The following is a 19,305-nucleotide window of genomic DNA, read 5'->3' on the forward strand; positions in this document are numbered from 1 at the left end:
CTACCTGCTCCTCACTGAGTGCTTGAATGACTCAGCTGCTCTATCCTGTGAAAGCGGGCTCTATCCTGTGAAAGTGGTAAAACAGAAAACCCAAAATCGCTCTTTTGGGCAATTTTTGGCAGGATTAGACAAATAACAAGCAAGAGTTTTTGGTATGACACTTTGGATGTAGCTGTTTAAATCCGTCATCCAATCTGAGCCTTGCTTCCTGGTATTTTCTTCAGCTGTAGTATGAGGATCCTTGTTTGTGAATACTGGCTGGCCGTGATTGAGGCTCTGTGCACCCATCCCAAATGCTGAGTTGGAGCTCGAAACTGGGAGCTGAGCCCCACCTAGTGACACATAATAAAAGTACTCAGCTGCTACTAATTAGAATAGCTCTTTTATTTGATTCCCTTTGAAATTCAGGGAAAAAAACCTAGTACAATTAAAATATTTCATTTATTTTTTAAAAATCCTATCCTAATTGTGAGTTATTTTCTAGCATTTCTAAGATAATTGCCCCTTGGCTAGCTGGAAAAAAAAAAAATACAAGATTTTTTATTGATATTGCTCAGTAAAATGAGGCCTCTACTGCCAATTCCAATGTTTTTACATGGACTTCAGTTACCTGGATTCTGGAGTTTATTAAAAAAAGTATTTGTGCCACTTGCTGTTTACCCCTGTTCACAGTAAGAATGGAACAAAAAACTTAAGGAGGATCCTTCAAAAAGTGCCAGATCAACAGCAAAATATTAGCATGTGATGACAGCAAATCATCAGATTCTAATATAGGCCTTCATCACTGGCATTGTTCTTCAAGATGATTTTTTAAAATCAGATAATGCTTCTGTCTCAGAATACTCTTTTTGTCTAGGTCAAAGGTTATTAATAATTTTAGTTAGTTTTATTGATAAAGTAAAAAAAAAAAAAAAAAAAAGTAACTTCTTTTTTAAAAAGGGAGTTAAGTTTCATGTGAAATTCCACATTTGTATTTCAAGGAAAAATTACTTCTCCCACTTCTTTTTGAAGTGCAGCAACACAAAGTGAAGGAAAAACTATTTTGTCTATTTAGGTTTTATAAGCACAAAACTACCCTTTCAGTTTTAGAATTTTATTCTAATTTTCACCCAAGTTCTGGAAACTCCCAGAAACTGATGGATAATGAACATTAAAAGACAGAATGCTGATAAAGACAAGAACTATGCGCTGGCTGGAAACAAAATGGTTTAATAAATCCTTTGTTAGACAGAGGTTTTAGAAATCTTTCCTGCTGTGTTTCTTCAGAACCACTTCTTGGGAGGGGGTGGGGGGTCTGTATAAATTTAAATCAGAATTGTAACAAGTTCTGTCAAAATAGTTAAAATGTCAATTTCAGAAACATTGTATGTCTTACCCTTTTGGAAAAATGTAGGTTTTTCCAGTCAGCTTGGAAGGACTCTGAAACGCTCTGGGACAGAGATTAACTCCTTTTTATGAAAGCTCCATTTCTGATATTACCTATTTACTTTCACCTAGGCTTGTTTGTCACCAAGGTTTCATGCTGCATTTTCTCCGGAGAATTGGAATACATTTGCTTTGTTTTGCTTTCTTTTTCTAGATGAGACTAGCTTAGTGCTCTGTCTCCTATACAAGATGGAGCAATTATTAAACAGCTTTGCAAAACAGCTTCCATTTAATCCAATTTTATTGCAGTTGCAGATGTTGAGTTACTTCTTAAGAGGATGTTTATTTGTTCTGCTGACTGGCAGGAAGAGGACAAACCCAGACTTTTAACATGCTTTCAATTTGTAATCTTCTCTAGATTATCAAGCTGAATTTAGTGAACATAAAAATAAATAGGCAACAGGGACAGCACAGAGAAAGCACGTTATTAAAAGTGGCTAATAATTCCCACATTCCTTGTTCATCTGAATTACAAGGATTGACCTTAGTCGGTGTTATTCCTGCTGTTGCAGGTTATTCCTGTGCATGCAAAATAAATACGGACATAGATGAGAGGTATGTATAGCATAATGCAGCGTGTCAGCGTAACGTACCTGTACTGTACCAACAACTGAACAGAAGCTGAAAAAGATCTATGACTGACTGACTGACTGACTTGATAATGCATCTGGAACAGCCAAAGGGGTGTGAGCGTCAGCGGGCTTTCCAGGACCGAACAGCCCCCATTTTGTGCCGGCAGCAACAAATCTTCAGCTGTTCTCAGAAATAAGCTAATGAAGGGTGAAATATAAACCTCCCGCCCTGGCCGGAGGCCCCATAGAAACCCGCGGCTGTGGAGGAGCTGCCGGAGCCCTCGAGCGCCTCTCCCGTGAGCGGAGCGCCCCGGGGCAGCGATGCCGCTCCCTCCCTCCCGCCGGCCCCGCGGCTCCGGCCAGAGCGGCGGGCGGAGCCGCCGGCGGTGCCACTGGGCGCCCGGCCCGGCCCCGCGCCGCTGCGGCCGAGCCCCGCCGAGCCCCGGGCCCGCCCGCCGCCCCCGCGGAGCACGGCTCGGCCCTGCCCGGCCCGGGCCGGAGAGCGCGGCCATGGAGCGGCGCGGGGGCCGGCGGCAGGTGAGCGCCGGGCCGGAGCGTGCCCGGGACAGCCGCGGGGCAGCGCACCTCGCCACGGCAGAGAGCTGCCGGGGGGTCGGCGCTGAGAGTCAGGAGTTACGCGCTTGCTGAAATCCCCGCCCTTTGGAACTTGAGTTAATTTCACGGGAAGTTTGTTCTGTTGTTTTCTTGGACTTTTCTCTGTTTAGGACTGTGGAGATAGTATTTCTGAACGACAGGAATGGAGACCGGTCATTTACAGAAAATGCACGGACACCCTCTGGCTGCTCCTCTTCTGTCTTTTCTGGGCTGGTTTGGTAAGAACGCATGTTTGTTTGTTTGTTTTCCTGGAAGGACTAATCAGATCCAAAGTTAATGGGGGTCTGCATAGTGTTACGCTAAATCTAAACTCAAATTGTCACAGGCACAGGTCCCCGGGGTTGCCCAGGAGGATCTTACCTTCGTGGTGGTGCAGTGCTTTATTGTGGTGTCTGTCCCACTTCTAAGTTCTGCCCATACGCTTACACAGGGCTCGGTGGTGGGTTTTTAAATTTATTTATTTATTGTTTGGTTTGTTTGTGTTTTAAATCTGTCCCGGCTCTGACTGGGCTCTTTATTCTACTTATTCATTGTAGCCTTGATATCTTGCAACATGTGTCCATCTGATGCTACATTAAGTCACTGTCTTAGAAAAGAGTGCAAGCTTTTGGGAGAAGGCTTTGTCTTTCTGGAGCTCGAATGGGGTTTTTAATGGTATGTCTTAGTCTACTCAGGATTCTCATAAATAAACTTTTTAATTCCATGTAATAGTGACTTTTTAAATGGAAGCTGATAGAGAATATTACCTACACATTTTGAATACTGCATAAATGGATGGTGAACTTTGTGAGCAGGATAGGGGTTTTTTACCTGCTGTCTAATGCTTAGTGCTTTGATCAGTGGAGAGGATGCCACAAATGAAACCTGTCAAATGGTAAGGATTTAGGATTTTTGTTTGGTTTCTCTCACTGTTTTTATTGCTCACTTTCTGTGAAATAGTTATTGCATACATGTATTTGTTTTCTCATGTTTGGTCTTATTTTTAAAACATTGAAGAAAATGTAATGACACTAATTTGTTCACACAGTTAAAAAAAAAAAAAAATGAAATTACATTAATAGCTCTGTGGAAATGGGTATCATGGCCGTGTGTAGATACACCCCTGCAGCTATTACTCTGTTGCTTAACAATATTTATGGCTTTTATACAGCATTCTGCGCCTAAATAAATAAATAGAAAATTACCTACACAGTGGACCTGTAATGCCCATATTTAGAGGGAATGTCAGAAAGCTGTTTCAGTTGAGTTACAGTGCCAGCTTATTTTTTGTTTTCCTTCTGAGAACATTTTAATTATTAACAAATACTTGCTCTGCAAACAAACTGGATCTGGAAGTATTTTGGTTGTGTAACCAATCACATCCACAAGTAGTATGTTAATTTGAATTGAGGAGTCTCTACAAAGATATCCTTATTGAGACAGCATTAACATGCCTGTTATGTTAATTTTTTTTTTTTTTAATTCTGAACTAATTAAGAGTGCAAAATAAGAGCCTGCTATAAGTAAAAATGATATTGCTCTCAGGACAAAAGAACCACGTTTGTACATGTTTGTGTGTGAGACATGTTTTTGTCCAGATCCAATCTTTAGTCACAAGTACTAGAAGCAGAAGAACAAATAATGGCTCTAAAGCTTAAGTGAGAAGGCAGTTGTGCTGGATCTGATGTGTGCAGTCTGTCTCGAGCACAGCCGACACTCAGCCACGCTCATTCAAAGCAGCAGGGGTTAATGTGGGACGGAGATGTCCTGCTGCTGCCAGCGGTTGGCACATAGCCACAGAGCTTAGTGATTGTCCTTGGTGTGTGTGAAATGAGGCTTGCACCCCATGGGACAGAGGAGAAGCTTGCATCACTGAGTTCTTCCCTAGCTGGAGCGATGGGGTGATAAGCCTTGGGTAAGGTAATCCCCATGACTTCACCAGTTTCACAGAAGAATTGCTGCCCCTTGGCACTTGCAAAGGTTCTGTCCAAGGATTGTTTTGGCCCTCATGATGTACAGGAGGGTTTAAGCTGTATTCCTAGACAAGATGTTTTATTTTGACTAAGGATTGCTGCTACTTGGCCAGCAGAGATATTTAGCTGCCTCTGGGCTTTACAGGAAGATGATCTACTAGAACTTTGATCTGACAGCAGAACAACTAAAAGGTCAGGGCAGTGTCACCTAAGTGCACAGTGTGGCTTTCCCCAGGTTTTCCCACATGCATTAAAGAGTGCTCCTTCCTGAGACTTCAGGTAATCTTCATTTTAACTACATTTTTTGTTTAAAAATACCCCTGATTAGATTTGCTAGCAGCTTTAAGGGCCCATCATGGCAGCAGTTATCTCACCTAAGTGTGTCTTGAAGGTCACCCTGTAAAATGAGACACACTGAGCACATGAAAAGTCACCATTTGAGTGATCTTGCCTAGTGACACACATGAACATCACTAGGGACAGTGTTTACCACCTTAGTAATGCTTTCCTCTTATTTTAATCAGAACCTCTATCTTTATTCTCCTGTATTATCCTGCTTAATTTATATTAAGCAGAATAATAATATAATAATTTATATTCTGCTTAATTTATATACCTTCAACAAGAGATGAGGGAAAGCTCCAAGGAAGCAGAAGGGCTAAACTTGCCCATATGACTTGTTCTGGCCTTGTGCAGAGGGGTGAATTTTAGATTGAACTGTTTGCAACCAGAAGGAAAAAATGTAAGACTTTAAAGGAGTATTTATTGAACAGGAAGGAAAAGCTATAGTAGCATGCTTTCACATTAAAAAACTGTTTTAACAGATGTTTATAAGTGGCTATGCTGTGGTGGCTGGTGCTGCAGAAAGACTTGTACTTGGATATGACAGCTTTGGGAACATATGTGGTCGGAAGAATGCTCCTGTAGAAGGGGCAAATCTTTCTGGATTGGACATGACTAATAAAAAGTAAGTACATCAGATGATGTCTAAATAAATCAAATGTTTGTGAATGTAGTAAAACATACATCTTGTAGCTGTCAGTCATCTACATCTGTGTATCTATACACTGTGGTATTGAAAGGCAGAAAAGGTGGGAATAGTGCAAAAGAGTGAGTGGAAATAAAAAGATAGAATTAGAAAATGTGCTGTATTGTTATGCTTTATGCAGCTGCCTTCTTAAAGAGGATGTTAAATGGAACCTCAGCCAAAGAGACAGTGATTCTATAGGGCAAATCTTCCTACTTAAGGATGTTGCACATTGAAGTACCCAGTTGTCCCACTGATTCCTCTGGAAAAACTTTCACTTGCTTTGTAGCACTTTAAAAAGATGGAAAGAAGGTTCAGAATTTAAACTTATAACAAAACCAAGAAAGCTTGTTTTTTGAGAAGAGGATCTTTTTTCCTTTCTAGGTATGTGTTCTTTCTGAATTCATGCAGCCTGGAAATACAGAGCCTCAAAATCAGTTCAGTTTCCTTGTGTGTGTCAAGTTGTCCACAGCAGCAACTCAACTCTTTGGAAGATCTCCAGAGTTTTGCAAGGAATAATGGTGTGCCACAGGAAATATGAGTACCTTAGTGTGTCTGTAGAACAGTTGAGCAGCTTCCACTTTGTTTTTATTATGTTTCTTACACTAGGAAGTCATATCTTACCATTAATTTCCTGAAGAGTTCATGGTAACAGAAAATAAAATGTCCTGTTTCTGCTTTATTTCAAAACCATAGTTTCTAGAAATGTTACAGCTCTCTTAGAAATTAGAAATTTCTTACAGCTCTCTTACAAATTAGAAAGTTGTTCAATAATCCCTGCACTGTGCTGAGATTATGTAGCAGAAAACTGACTGCTGAGAATGAACTAGTGAAACTTGGTGGGGGTGCTAGTAGGTGACCAGAGTTCATATGCTGTTTGAGACTCTTGTCTAATTTATTCCTTTAAATGTAATTAAAACTATGGGGGAATTATTAATTCCATAAAGACAAAAGTGGATTTAGCCCTCTAGACATCAGATCCCAATGTTTGCTCTTCAATTTTGTTGTTTAACCCCAGCTAGCAACAAAGTACCACACAGCCACTCACTCCCCAGCAAAACCAGGACATACCTAGAAAGTTTATTTGATTCTGGTGTTCAAGATGAAAATGCTGTTAGAAGTAGCTGTTGTCAAAGAGGCTCCAGGTTATTCGTGTCTTACATGTAAATAAAATAATCTGTAGCCTAAGCCTTATTTCATGGGGTATGTATAAACTTCAGGCCATATGAATATTTTTGGCTATTTTTGTTGGAGGTCAGTATCCCATTCTTTTTGTTTTGTTTTGATGTTTTATTTGGCAGGGATTGCTATTTAAATTGACAATATTTGTTTTAATTTAATTTGTTTTAACATAATTTTGTATGTGCTGAAAGCTGTAAACACCTGTGAGAGTATATAAGTATTTTCAGTCTAACTAAACATAATTACATCAAATTCCAGATAAAACTGCTTACATGTTTATATCAAGGCAGAGGGACGTCTTGCATTTTGAATGGTTGGGATGTATCCAGCCTTTCTTTCCCTGAAGTGCTGTCTAATGGAGCAGAGTATTGTTAGCAGAGTACCTGGTAATATTTCACCTAGATCCCAGCACAAGTTAGTTTTCTGGATATATATATATAAAAATAGGTGTGTGTATATATATATTCTATTCTAACTCAGGAGGGCCTAGTTCTATTGTAGCTTCCATTGTTTCAGGTTTTTCTCTTTTCCTAGTAAGCAAGGATTAGTAGCCAAGCATGGCACTGTGGAACAATGTGCCTGCCCTCCAGGAACAGAAGTGGTTACTGTAGTTAGGTCTAGAAGATAAAGATTCTGCAGAGATTGGTTTAGATTTACTTGACTACCTAATTTGTTATTCACATTCCCACTGGAATATCAGGGATGAAAATGGCCTGCTAAGGGATCAAATCATAAGTGCAAACAAATGTGTTTTTTCTCTCAATTTTTTACTAATCCTGGGTTTTGTTTTTTTCTTTATCTTTTTCTTTTTTAGGTTCTTTTCTTTGCGTTTACAACCTGAATGTTTCCAGTTACACACTAAATCCAAAGGCAGCTCAGCTGTGTCCCACACTGCCAGTTCCACCAAGGTAAGGATGACTGGGTACTTCACAATCTCCTTGAGTCCAAACAGCTTCTTATGCATTGTTACTCTCACGTTTTGTGTTTGGCTTGATGCTTCACAGACAGGATGGTTTTGCTTTGTGGGTTTTTTTTTGTTGTTGTTGTTGTTTTTTTGTTGGTGTTTTTTTTTTTTGTCCATGTATCCTTGCAAGTTCTTTTATGTGCCTGTGAACATGCCAGTGTCCTGTTCCACAGAATAAACAAGAACTGCATTCCTTCCATTCCTCTACCCTTTAGAGAATTTTCCCCCTCCAAATTAGGAAAAAGCACTTCATATGAGGAACAATTTAGCTCCTGCGCAGTTTTGCTTTCTCCCTCAATGCCGAGGATGTGGTCTTCAGCTTTGCCTCTTCTCCTGAGCCCAGAAATTTCCATCAGAATAATTTTATGGCCAGATGGCTTGAAGCACAAATCTGTGGATGTTGCTGTCTTTGTCAAATTTGGCATTTGTGAGTCAAAATTCTTAAACCCATGATTTTAAGTTCCACTGTGTCATGAAAATACAGCAGAGAATTGGAATCTGTGTTTGCAGAGCTAACTCCTGCTCTGAACAGCAGGAAATGGAAGAACAAAGTGAGGAGAGTAGAAGACATGTGAAAACATTACATCCAGCGGATGAAAGGACAGCACGTAAATTGATGAAAAAATGTCATATTTCACTTATTTCCTCAACTTTCTAGACCTTTTTCAGTTTGTCAAGGAACTCAGCAAAATTATTCATCTTGCACGGTAATATTACATAGTAGAAGCAAATCTAGTTAGTGAAATATTTTTTGTTGATAGCAAAACCTGTCCTTTTCAGGTACGAGTATGCCATTGACTGTTGTAAGGCAGCACTGCTAAAGTGGGACAAGAAATATATGCAAGAAGCTTGCTGGGGGTGCCAAATAATTTTGTATAAATATTTGGTGTCATTACTTGCACCTTGTGAGCATTGCTTTGGTGTGGCCTCTAGAATGCTCAAATATCATAAAAACAATACAAAGTGTTTGTGATCTAGAATTGCCTACAACAGCATATATTACAGCTATGTTAGCATGAATTTTGTTTTTACAGAAACACATGAGAGCAAAGCAAGTGAAGGCAGACTAGAATGGGAATAGGAGCTATGTGCTGGTGGTGACAGTTAATGGAGAGTTAATAATTTCTTTCCTCAGTCTGATCTTGAATGGATCTGTTCTGGTATAGTGATCCAGGCATGACACTATTAGGAGTTTATTTTGCAGATGATACATAAAACTACTCTTTATAGCAGAATGCTCCCTGTGGAGAGTGGCAGGATGGATCACTGTGAATTTTAAACTGTTTGTCCGGTAATTAATATTTTTTACCACTTTTGTTTTTAACCTTTCAGTAAGCCCTTTCCATTATTTAATCGATGTGTTCCACAAAATCCTGAATGCTATTCCAAATATGCATCTGTCCTAATAAGAATGGTTAATGAAATGGATGTTTTTCAACGAATTCTAAGTGGAATATTGGCAGGAAGAGATACTGTGATAGGACTGAGTGTTCTTGCACTAGGTAAGGTTCTAAGTAAAAAGTGAATAATAATATTCAATTAAAAGGTTAAAATATTTATTACAAGGCTATATGTTTAATTAAAAAGTCGACTTTTTCATATTTTCTGGGCAGAGTTATTTTTAAGGACGAGTGATCAGATTTTTATCAGAAAGAATTTAATAGACTGGTGAAATTCAGATCTCTATCAGATTCTGTGCTCCGTGACATGGTTATATACCTCATTTTGGGGGACTGTAAGAAATTGTTGATGAAAAAAATGACATCAGCATGAATACTTGAACTTGACTCTTACATAAAATGTTATTAAAATGCTAGTACCCATGATGAAATATCAGCTATAAGCTCCTTATTATTTAAATTAGAGGTAACTGTGTGCTTTAAATGTTAAAAAGGTTGTCAGCTTTACTAAATGCTGTTGTTTTTAAGATTACTGTTTAAAAATAAAAACCAAAATTCTACAAGAACCCTGGATTTATATTTAAAATAAAAAGGGTTGTAACACTCAAACTTATTTTATATATTTTTCAGCCTTCTCTTTGATCCTGGTTTTAGCCTTCAGATTCATTCAGACCCTCCTCGTCCATACTCTGATTGCACTGGTTGTATTTGGGTTGTTGTGTAAGTATATTTACTGTTTCACTGAAGGATTAGCAGCTGAACAAACAGCTATCCTTTATTTCCATGATCATCTTCAGTAACCTTCATCTTACCACAGTCATTTCCAAGCTGAGTCCTGCTCGCCTTTGGGTGTCAAGGTTGTGCTGTGCTGCTGGGTGTTAGGATGATGGTGAGGTTTATTGTTTTTATAGATGCCTAGAAACAACATTTCTTTTGGCAGATGAATGCAGTTATGAAAATGCTAGCGTTTCAAAGAATGCTTGGTGAACTCTTCTACTGCCTGCTTTAGGAAGGGAGAACCATAGGAATGTGTCTGGCAAAAGCTGGTCATTCCATGAAAGTTGGCTTTGTATCTCCACAATGAAATTACATGCCTGAGCCTTAGGATAACTGCAAGAAATCCAAATGCTCTGCTGGGGTTTTACCTCAGGCTGACAGGCAACTCTGGGAAGTTTCTCTGATCACTGACCCTGTGGCTCACTTTGCTCACTGACTATTCCCGAGCTGAGTGTGGGGCAGTGGGGAGGGCAGCAGAGCAGGAAAGGAGGCCAGGCTGGCATCAGCGTGCCCTGCCCGCCCTCACGCTGCTCTGCTCTGCCCAGTTGTCTCAGGTGTTCTCTGGTGGCTCCATTACGACTACAGGAATGATCCCAGCACGGAACTGGAAACAGAAAAGGAAAATGTAAAGTTCCTACTTGGATATGCCATCTTCTCAACAATAGTTACTGTAAGTAGCGTTTTACCCTAAGCAATGGCAGAGGCTATAACTTGAAAACTTGAACTACAGTACTTCTGCAACAATAAAAATAATTCCTAATTATTTTCAAATTGGAAAATGAGAATAAAATCATAGCATGGTTTTGGGTTGGAAGGATCCTTAAAGATCTCTAGTTCCAACTAGATTTTTTAGGCCCCCATCAAAATTACAAAAATAATTTTATATCTTCATTGTAAAACTTGCAAGGATTGTGTTTGATCCCCATTTTGTTCTACATCAGCTCACTGGAGGATCATGTCAAATAAACACAGGGGCACTGGCTGAGTATGAACATGAGATCTGTGGATTTATCCACCCTGTCAGCAGGAGAAGGGGGTGGCAGCTCTTAGACAATGAAACAGGCAGTGAAACATGGGCAGCAGTGCCTAGACCTCAATTTATGGGGTTAAATTCTGTTTTTCTCTCACTGACCTTGTTTTACAACAGAAAATCTGAGTGTGGCTTGCAACTTCTTGTTTTTTCTTTATTTTTTCACTCTGATGTTGCAATGTTAAAAGGAGACGTTGTTCAATTTGAGGGTACAGTCAATTTTTACTTCATGAGATATTTGTCAAAGCGATTGTCCTGTTCTCTTAGAGATGAGTAAGATCCATGTGGAACTTGCCAGATATGAACAGTCTGACAGTTTAGAGTGACAAATATAAATGTCACAGATCAGATTTTTTTTACATCCTCTATAAGTTATGATCTTTCTATATCTGCTGACATTAAAGAGGTAAGAAAAAGTTTCCTTGAATGCTTGTGTGTTCCAGTACATCTGACTGTTGCAGAACTGTGGGAACATCCACTGCTGCAGGTTATGCTTCTCTTCAGATCTGGTGGCTTCTTTCTAAAGTGGGCAAGAAAACTAGTGAAGCAACAGTCACTGGTTGTATTTATTGTTCTAAAGATTTCAACCTCTCTTTTAATTGCTGTTCATAGTTCCCTGTCACATACAAAGAGCTGGGGATACTGTGGGCTTTATGACTCAGTGTTTTGTTACTGGCAGGTTGGGTTTTTTACTTTAGGAAGACAAGAATTTATTTAAACAAGTTTTCATTTTATGTCTCCCTTGCTCCCTTACATACATAGCTCTCAAACTAGTTTGGTTGTGGACTGCAGGAAAGGACCAGTTCTCCTACCATTGTGAAAGTGAACAGTGGCAAGCTGCTCTGAGTAGAAAGAAAGTTTAAAAGTTCATGACATGCAGGGTACTTGAAAGTAATGTGTATGTGTAATGTACATTTATGTTTACTATAAAGCAAAACGGACTGTTTCCATTAGATGAATTGAAGTTTTATGAATCCTATTTTGCTTAAAAAAACAGCAGCAACTGCTGTAGGAAACAAGATTTTAATCCACAGGCCCTTTGAGAATTTAGGCAGTGTTTTGGGAGGATTTTCTAATGTGTAGTAAGATTGTATAAATTTCTTTGCTATCAAGTCTTTGTGAAATCTGTATCCTTTGATCCCACATCCCCAACCATTTGTCTTTTTATTTCCTGTAACAGGTTGTTCTGCTCTCCCTTATATTTGTACTAAGAAAGAGGCTTCAGTTCACTGTACAGCTCTTTCGAATTGTTGGTAAAATCATTGGCAGAATTCCTTTCCTCCTCTTCCAACCACTCTGGACCTTTCTGATTCTCATTGTGTTCTGGGTATTTTGGGTTGCTGTACTACTTAGCTTAGGAACTGCAGGTAAGTCTATGCTTTTTGTGTTTTTGACTGAGTGCTATCCATTTCCTAAGTTCTCCTTTTAAACGTGGAACCTGTTGGTGTACAAAATGTGGGCTAGCATTGTTACACAGCTGAGTTACTTGCTGTTTTTATTCTATTTCCTGCTTGTGGGAGTCTTCTACATTGCCCTTTTGCTTCCATATGTGGACCTGAGTTTTGTTCTTTCTCATTTATTTGCTAAAGATGGTGGTAGGTAGAGTATATGTTTGGTGTACTTAAATGAAGAAAGTAACAAGGAGACAGCTTTTAGTGCAATTGTTACAAAACGAGGACCTTTGTTTCTTCTTACTATAAAAACTGTAGAAATATCACAGTGGCAGAACATTGCTTCAGAGCAGTAGTTCAGTGACAATTGCTATCATTTGGACTAGTGCAACAGTGTTTAGATTAATCCAGTGGTTCTTGCAGTTGCAGAGGAGCTGCTCTCTGGAAAGAGTCAAGCACTATGAAAGATTTGTCAGAACAGATCCTTAGTATGGAAATTGTATTACTTAGGGATATACCACTGTAAGATCTGTCAGTGATTGAACCAGGGTAATTTGGATGCTATCCCTTGGCCCAGCTCCATGCCATCCAAGTGAAAGAGACATAGTTCTTCTGCAGAACATCACCCAAAGAAGTGAAGCTGAACTCTGTGTAGCTCTGGGGATAACTCCTCATGTACACATCAGCCTCCGACCTTGAAAGCATTTGGATTTGAAGCTGGTATTTTTTAATTTTAAACCTTTAGGGCCACTGTTAGGAGCCAGTTGTTATCCTTTAGGTCAAAGCTGATGTAGAATTAATGTGGACAGAGACCATTGTTTATGGGTTTTCTCTCTTCAGAAACTTGGTTTCCCACACAACAATCACTGCCAAATGCAGCCTAATTCCTCAAATGCTTGTGTGTTACCATTTTACTTGGTGTTTCCACCATGGCTTAAGACAGAGACTGCAGTAACTTCTTAGGACAGGCTTACAGATCTCTGCTGGGCCAGGAGAGCCTCCAGCCTTTCCATAGTAGAGCCCATTTGGCAAAGCTGGCTGTATTCCCTACCTCTATGGATCGGGTACCTCACCCCTTTTCCATCACAACTGCTTCCATGTCAGTTGATTCTGGCTCTTTAGAAAGAGACCAATTCACTTCTAACATGAGAAGCTGTCCATGCTGGCATTGCAAATCACACCCATTGCTTAGGCTAGACTGGGATCTGTTTTCCTCCAGCTTTCATTGGAGAGTCATGCAGATGTGCCAGTCTGTTTCTGCTGCCTTGAATAGCTCATGTCTGTTGGGAGTGGCTGCTAGATGCAGCTGCTAACCTGCTTCTCCTGCAAAAGGGGCAGACCTAGCACGGCCAAATGTCTGACCTGCAGTCTGTTTGTGAATTGTTCCTCCTCACTAAGTAGTCCTGATGTCCTTTGATTTAGATGTCATGAATATTCCTTCTCCACGGTACTTTGAGTTAGATTTTTCCCAATACAGAAGCAGCATCGTGTGCTGGACACAGTTCTGTGTTGCTAGTTTGTCTGCAAAATCTTTATGCTATTTATGTATGGATCAGACAGGCAGAGGTAATTTTGAAACTGGCCTTGTGGGGTACCTTATACCTGCTTCAGGCCATGCTTTATAGAAAGGAGCATCTCCTGAGCTATAACAAACTGTTCATTTCATGCACCTGCTTGGATCAGATACAATTTAAGATAAACATTAACTGTAGCAATTTTAGTAACAGAACAATAGAATTAATTATAACACACACATTTTCTAAATATATAATTAGCAAGAACTATGAGAGCAAATATTACATTCTTGATGTTAAATCAAGCCGACTTGATGTTAATATGCGCACATAATGATGTAAAGCTTGCCCTTGTTATATCTAAATTTAGAAAATGCCAGCTGAGTCTGTTGTATTCAAAAGCTTTTGGAAATGCAGCAGTCATTAGAAAAGTAGAAATATTTTAGCTCATGTGGCAGAAAAAGCTCGATTGTAAGAGCAGGATGGGAAACATTTGGTTATTTTCTGGATGCTTTTACAGACTTTGCAGGAAAATAGTGACTTGCACATTATAGCCAAAAGCAAATTCCACATATATTCACAGAGGAGTAAAACCCAGTGAAAACTGCTTTTTCCATGTTGTGCCATTTCCCTTCATTAGTTATATTCCATGTTTCCTGATAGGCATTTTCATTCAACTTTTTTTTTTTTTCTTTTTTCTCTGCCTTGGAGAGTAGGATCCAAACAGTTTATGACCTGCTGTTAAATTCATAGTGCAGCACACAACTTCTGACTCAAAGGTATTTTATATTTTTGTCTTCTCCCTAGCTTAATAGGAATGCTGATGTTTCCAGCAAGTGATGCAAACAGTCCAGTACAGAGGGCAGCATAAGCTTGCTGCACAGGAGTGTGATGATAAAGTTTCAGATTGGAAGAACTGACTTTTCTTAGATTTAGCATAAGAAGAGAAGGTCCTTTCCAGGCACTTAACTGTCAATATATTGCTTGTACGAGCGACCTAGTAAAACATAGGAGATATTCTGGCAAGGTATTTTTAGTGCAGATGTCAGTCGTCACAAGCTGTTCCCGTTCGGGGCACGTTAACGTTTACAAGAGCCCATTCGGTAACTAACCCAAATCCCTTCTCAGTTAAAGCCAAGCACGGACGCGGGCGGGACGCCGCCGCTCCGCGCTGCCCCGCGCCATGGCGGCGGGGCCGCTCTGTGCCGCCAGGGGGCGCCGCTGCGCTCGGGGGGGCGCGGGGCCAAGGCGGGGCCGGCCCCGGGAGCGCCCGTCGGGCCCCGCGCCCCGCCAGCGGCGCTGCCCGAGCGCGCACCCGGGGTGTCATTCGGACCGCGGGCGGCCAACGCCGCGCGAGATTGGGTACCGAGAACGCACCGTTAGGCTGTTCTCAAGTTTCCAACCCAACTATGAGTCCTCTGAAATGCTGTGTGGTAAAGCAGCTCGCCATCTGAGAAGTTGGGGGTTGTTTTGCTGTTCTAGGACGACGTACTCACACGTGCTGAAACGACAAATGCATACAGTACGGTTGATAGTGCACTGACGGGACACCTTTGTTTTATTTATTTGTTTTCTACATTTGCCCTGTAAGTGGAAAACATTTTATTTTGAGTTTGGGGGACTTTTTGCACCGCTTGAGAGTACTTCTCTGAAGATTTCCGAAGATACGCTTTCTTTTATAGGGCGATTTGTTTTCCTCATTGACAAATAGTTGCCTGTGTAGGATTCAGCTTGTAAAATACAGGTGGTGATTTTCTTGGGTTTGACAGTTTGTCGTTTTCTTATCACAGATATATTTTCTGGGGCTGTGCAGGCTGTATTTTAAACGCAAATATACCAGGAAAGCTGAAAAAATTGAAATGTTTACAAAGACACTAGTCTTTTATCTAATACAGAAAGATGGGTAAACGAAATCGGCTTGCTGCTGTGCTGCACCTGCTTTTAACATTTTCTTTGAATGTGCACTAGTTATACAGTATTTATGGTGTCTCTGCGCCTCAGTGGTTCTGGAGCACTTGATCCTCACTTCAGCTGTGGTACACTTGATCATTATGCCACCATGCAGGCACCTTATTTACATCTCCTCCAAAAGTTAGTGTTTCTCTGAGGAAAAAAGCTAACTTCTTGGGAGCTATAGAAAGCTATAGCCTGCACTTGAAAGGTACTTACGCATGTGACTAATTTGAAACACATGGATAATCCTATTAGCATCAGTGGGACTACTTATGCATTTTAGGGTAGGCACCTGCCTAAGTACCTTGGTAATTCAGAATCTGTCAGGGCAGCAGTGCCTGAGCAAATTCCAGACCTAGAATGCTAGGAGAAGTGCCAAGGCTTCATGAGACTTTAGGTAGCACAAGCAGTGGCACCAGTTAGAACCATTAGCTGGCTAGGAATGGAATTCAGCTGTTCTTTGGAAAAGCTGATATGTCTTAGGGTTATTGAGGTTTTATTGTTTGCTAATTTGTGGGTATTTCACTGCACAACTGAAGTGGCCATGTGGCACAGCAGAGCATGTCTTTCAACTTTCCAGACTGCAGGAGCTGTGAGGTCCACATGGTGTAAATACTGTGGATGTAGGATGAGAAGGTGGTAGGTGGTTTTGGGGGTGTTTTTTTGTGGTTTTTTTTTTGTTTGGTTTTTGGTTTTTTTGTGTGTGTGTGTAATGAAGGTGCATCCTACAAGCAAGTGAGCAGCAGAACTGCCACATAAAGCTGTGCAGCAGCAACATGAGCAATAAAAATGTATTTCCTGCAGGGGCCTTGAAATTCCAATTACAATCAGGTAGCTTACCTGTAAATACTTTTACATGAAAAAAACACTAAAGATAACAAAATAAGTTCCGTTGCAGGAAACACTAAGATTCAGTGTATGATTTCCAGAACCTCTCCTTGCTTGGCAGTGGGAGAGGCACAACATATTTTCGTGTTAACAGGAACTGATAAACAGGCTCTCAGTATTTTCTTGTCAGTGGCTCCTTGTTTGTGATAAGGAAATTGCTGGACTAGACTTCCCAGGAATTTTTGTCTCTTACAACCGCCTGTTGCTGCAGGCATCAGCAAAACCTCACAGCAGCAGCAGCTGCTGAGCTAGGACATCTGACCTAAGTCAGGCAGTCCCAAAATGTAGCTGGAAATACTGCACACAGCCAGCACTGACTGATGCCTCATTGCACTGCTGTGCTGGCTGCCAGAGCAGCACTGGGCTGCGAGTCCCACGGAGAAATTCCCCTGGGTTCTGCTGCAAACACTTGTGCCTGTTTGCATTGTTAACATCACTTCTTTTGAAGTATTGGCAGCAGATCAACGCTTGTACTGATCAAAGGCCTCCAGATTTGGTGATTCAGTAAAGACTTCAGTTCTTTACTGAGTTGTTAATGTTATCACTAAGAGTGTATGGTACACTGGGAAGATTCATGATTGTGTTGTCGGAGAAAAATATTCTATTGACAGATTAAACTGTATTTCAGGGCTTTGTTGAAAAAGTTTAGTTTGTATGAACAGATAGATCATAGTACAGTGATGAGGAAAATGGCATATACTTTTCTAAACAGGTCATCTAGGATAGCTTTAGAGTTTATCTGAGATGCTGATAGGGGAACTCACCCTTGCACGTAGTTCTGTTGACAAAATTCTGCATGTCTGGTAGGCTCAGAAGACAGGGAAACAGACAGAGATGTTTATATCATTAAACAGATTTTTGTGAAGTAACAAAACTAGTTTACCATACCTGACCAGCAAAGTGAGCAAAGGTGAACTCACAGGTGGCTCTGCCTGATTTCTGTGCAGCTGAGCACAGCACTGTACACATGTACGAGTGTAAGGTTGTCCAGGAAAGACAAAGCCATTACTGGCTTTGGCAGTTGTTACTGCAGGTGGTTATTTCAGTAGACTGGTAAAAAGCAAACAGAATTAATTTGCCATATGTGCATTTATCAGTCTTTATGCACCACTACAGAAACAAAGCCTGAAAAGGTCCACTTTGGAAAAAGAAATGTTTAGGTGGATTGTATGGTGGAAAATGTCCTTGATTCTGTTACCAAATGGCATAATGTCTTTACATGAAAATGGAGAGGTAGGACACCTTGTATCTCACTGACATCTTGTTTGCCTGAGTTCCTTTAGTTAGAGCTGTGGATAATGAGCGTATTTGGCTAGTTGTATGTGCTGCAGAAAAAGGCAGTTTAGAGCCTCTGGAAGAAATATTGGAAATGAAAAATCTCTTAAATTCAGAGTTATATAGTGCCTTGTTTTGATGACTTTAGTAAATTATTATATCCTCAAAAACTCCCCTTAAAAAACCCTCACTTTTGCAAACTTAAAACCAGGGAGGCACAGGACGGGGAGGAATGAGCAAGAGTTTGTGAGAAGAGAGCTGAGTAGTAGCTTTTTAAAACCATCAAATACCTTGCACTTCACAGACTTAAAATTCATTTGAATATATTGGGAGCACAACAGTATTTCTATGAATGACCAATACAGCACTGGAGAGAGCTTGCCTGTTCAGCCAATATTGTTAACCTCTCAGAAGAAAACATCGAGAATATATGTTTGCATTTGTATACCCATGTAGCACTTTTTTATCCTTCAAAGCACTTTAAAATAATGTTGCAGTGCTACTGTGGGGTAGATGGTTATTTTTCTTAATTTACAGACAAAAAGACCTTGCTTCTGAAAACTTAAAAATGCTTGTCTAAACCTGATGGTATTGCTGAAACAAATATTTACTGTTTCTACTTTTAGTTATTCTTGTAAGAATTCTGTGGCGGTAGAAAAACAGGCCAGAAAGGAAGTATTTCCTAGATAGCTTTGTATATGTGGTATTTTTGAACCTGAAGGTGGTGTGTTGTCCTGTAGGAGAACACAGAGTCATAGAATCGTTTAGCTTGAAAAAAACCTTTAAGATCATCAAGTCCAGCTGTAAATCTAACACTGCTAACTCCACCAAATGAATACATGAAGTATTAAAGCTTGTTATATTGCTGTTTGAGCAGTAATAGCCAATTCTGTCTCACTTTATTTCTTTCATGGAGTTGGAATAAGAAACTACTCACCTCCAGAAATTGTTTTATTTGGTGAACATGTTTCTCTTTAAGGTTAATAGACTTAAGACTTGGTTAAAAAAAAAAGACATGTTAGGAACCTAGAGACCTTTTACTAGGACAAAATGGTCCTAATGCCACAATCCCCTGACTAGCCTTCGGAGTCAAGTGCCACAAATAGGATTGCACAGAGAAAGCTCTGATTGTTGAGGAATCTGAGTTGCTGCCACCTTGTGTGAAAAGCCATCTATAAATATGGAATAAATTCTTTGTTAGTAACAGAAGTGGAAGGAATGGCTTTAGCTTGAATAAGTTAATTTGGCTGAGTTCCTAGATACAGTAGTAACACTGGAGCATGTACTACCATACAGATGTCTGCCTTTTTTTTCCCCCAGAGAGCCTACATTTTTGTGCC

At 40.2% G+C, this 19,305-nt stretch overlaps 1 protein-coding gene across 4 annotated transcripts in view; it reads left to right on the forward strand.

Moving 5' to 3' along the window:
- Positions 1 to 2,463: 2,463 nt before the first annotated feature.
- SLC44A3 (solute carrier family 44 member 3) overlaps positions 2,464 to 19,305 on the forward strand; it is a 40,742-nt gene continuing 23,900 nt past the window's right edge. For 3 of the 4 annotated variants that reach the window (XM_040072282.2, XM_040072283.2, XM_040072287.2), the window contains exons 1-9: positions 2,464 to 2,534; positions 2,723 to 2,830; positions 5,389 to 5,531; positions 5,976 to 6,112; positions 7,588 to 7,681; positions 9,070 to 9,239; positions 9,768 to 9,857; positions 10,460 to 10,584; positions 12,125 to 12,311. In XM_040072282.2, coding sequence (XP_039928216.1) covers positions 2,508 to 2,534; positions 2,723 to 2,830; positions 5,389 to 5,531; positions 5,976 to 6,112; positions 7,588 to 7,681; positions 9,070 to 9,239; positions 9,768 to 9,857; positions 10,460 to 10,584; positions 12,125 to 12,311 — 1,081 coding nt within the window. In that variant the 5' untranslated portion in view covers positions 2,464 to 2,507. Of the gene's footprint in view, positions 2,535 to 2,659; positions 2,831 to 3,148; positions 3,267 to 5,388; positions 5,532 to 5,975; positions 6,113 to 7,587; positions 7,682 to 9,069; positions 9,240 to 9,767; positions 9,858 to 10,459; positions 10,585 to 12,124; positions 12,312 to 19,305 lie in introns of those variants that run through there. The other variant, XM_040072284.2, reaches the window with a different exon arrangement.

This window comes from Hirundo rustica, chromosome 9, assembly GCF_015227805.2.
Source record: "Hirundo rustica isolate bHirRus1 chromosome 9, bHirRus1.pri.v3, whole genome shotgun sequence".
Lineage (NCBI taxonomy): Eukaryota > Metazoa > Chordata > Aves > Passeriformes > Hirundinidae > Hirundo > Hirundo rustica.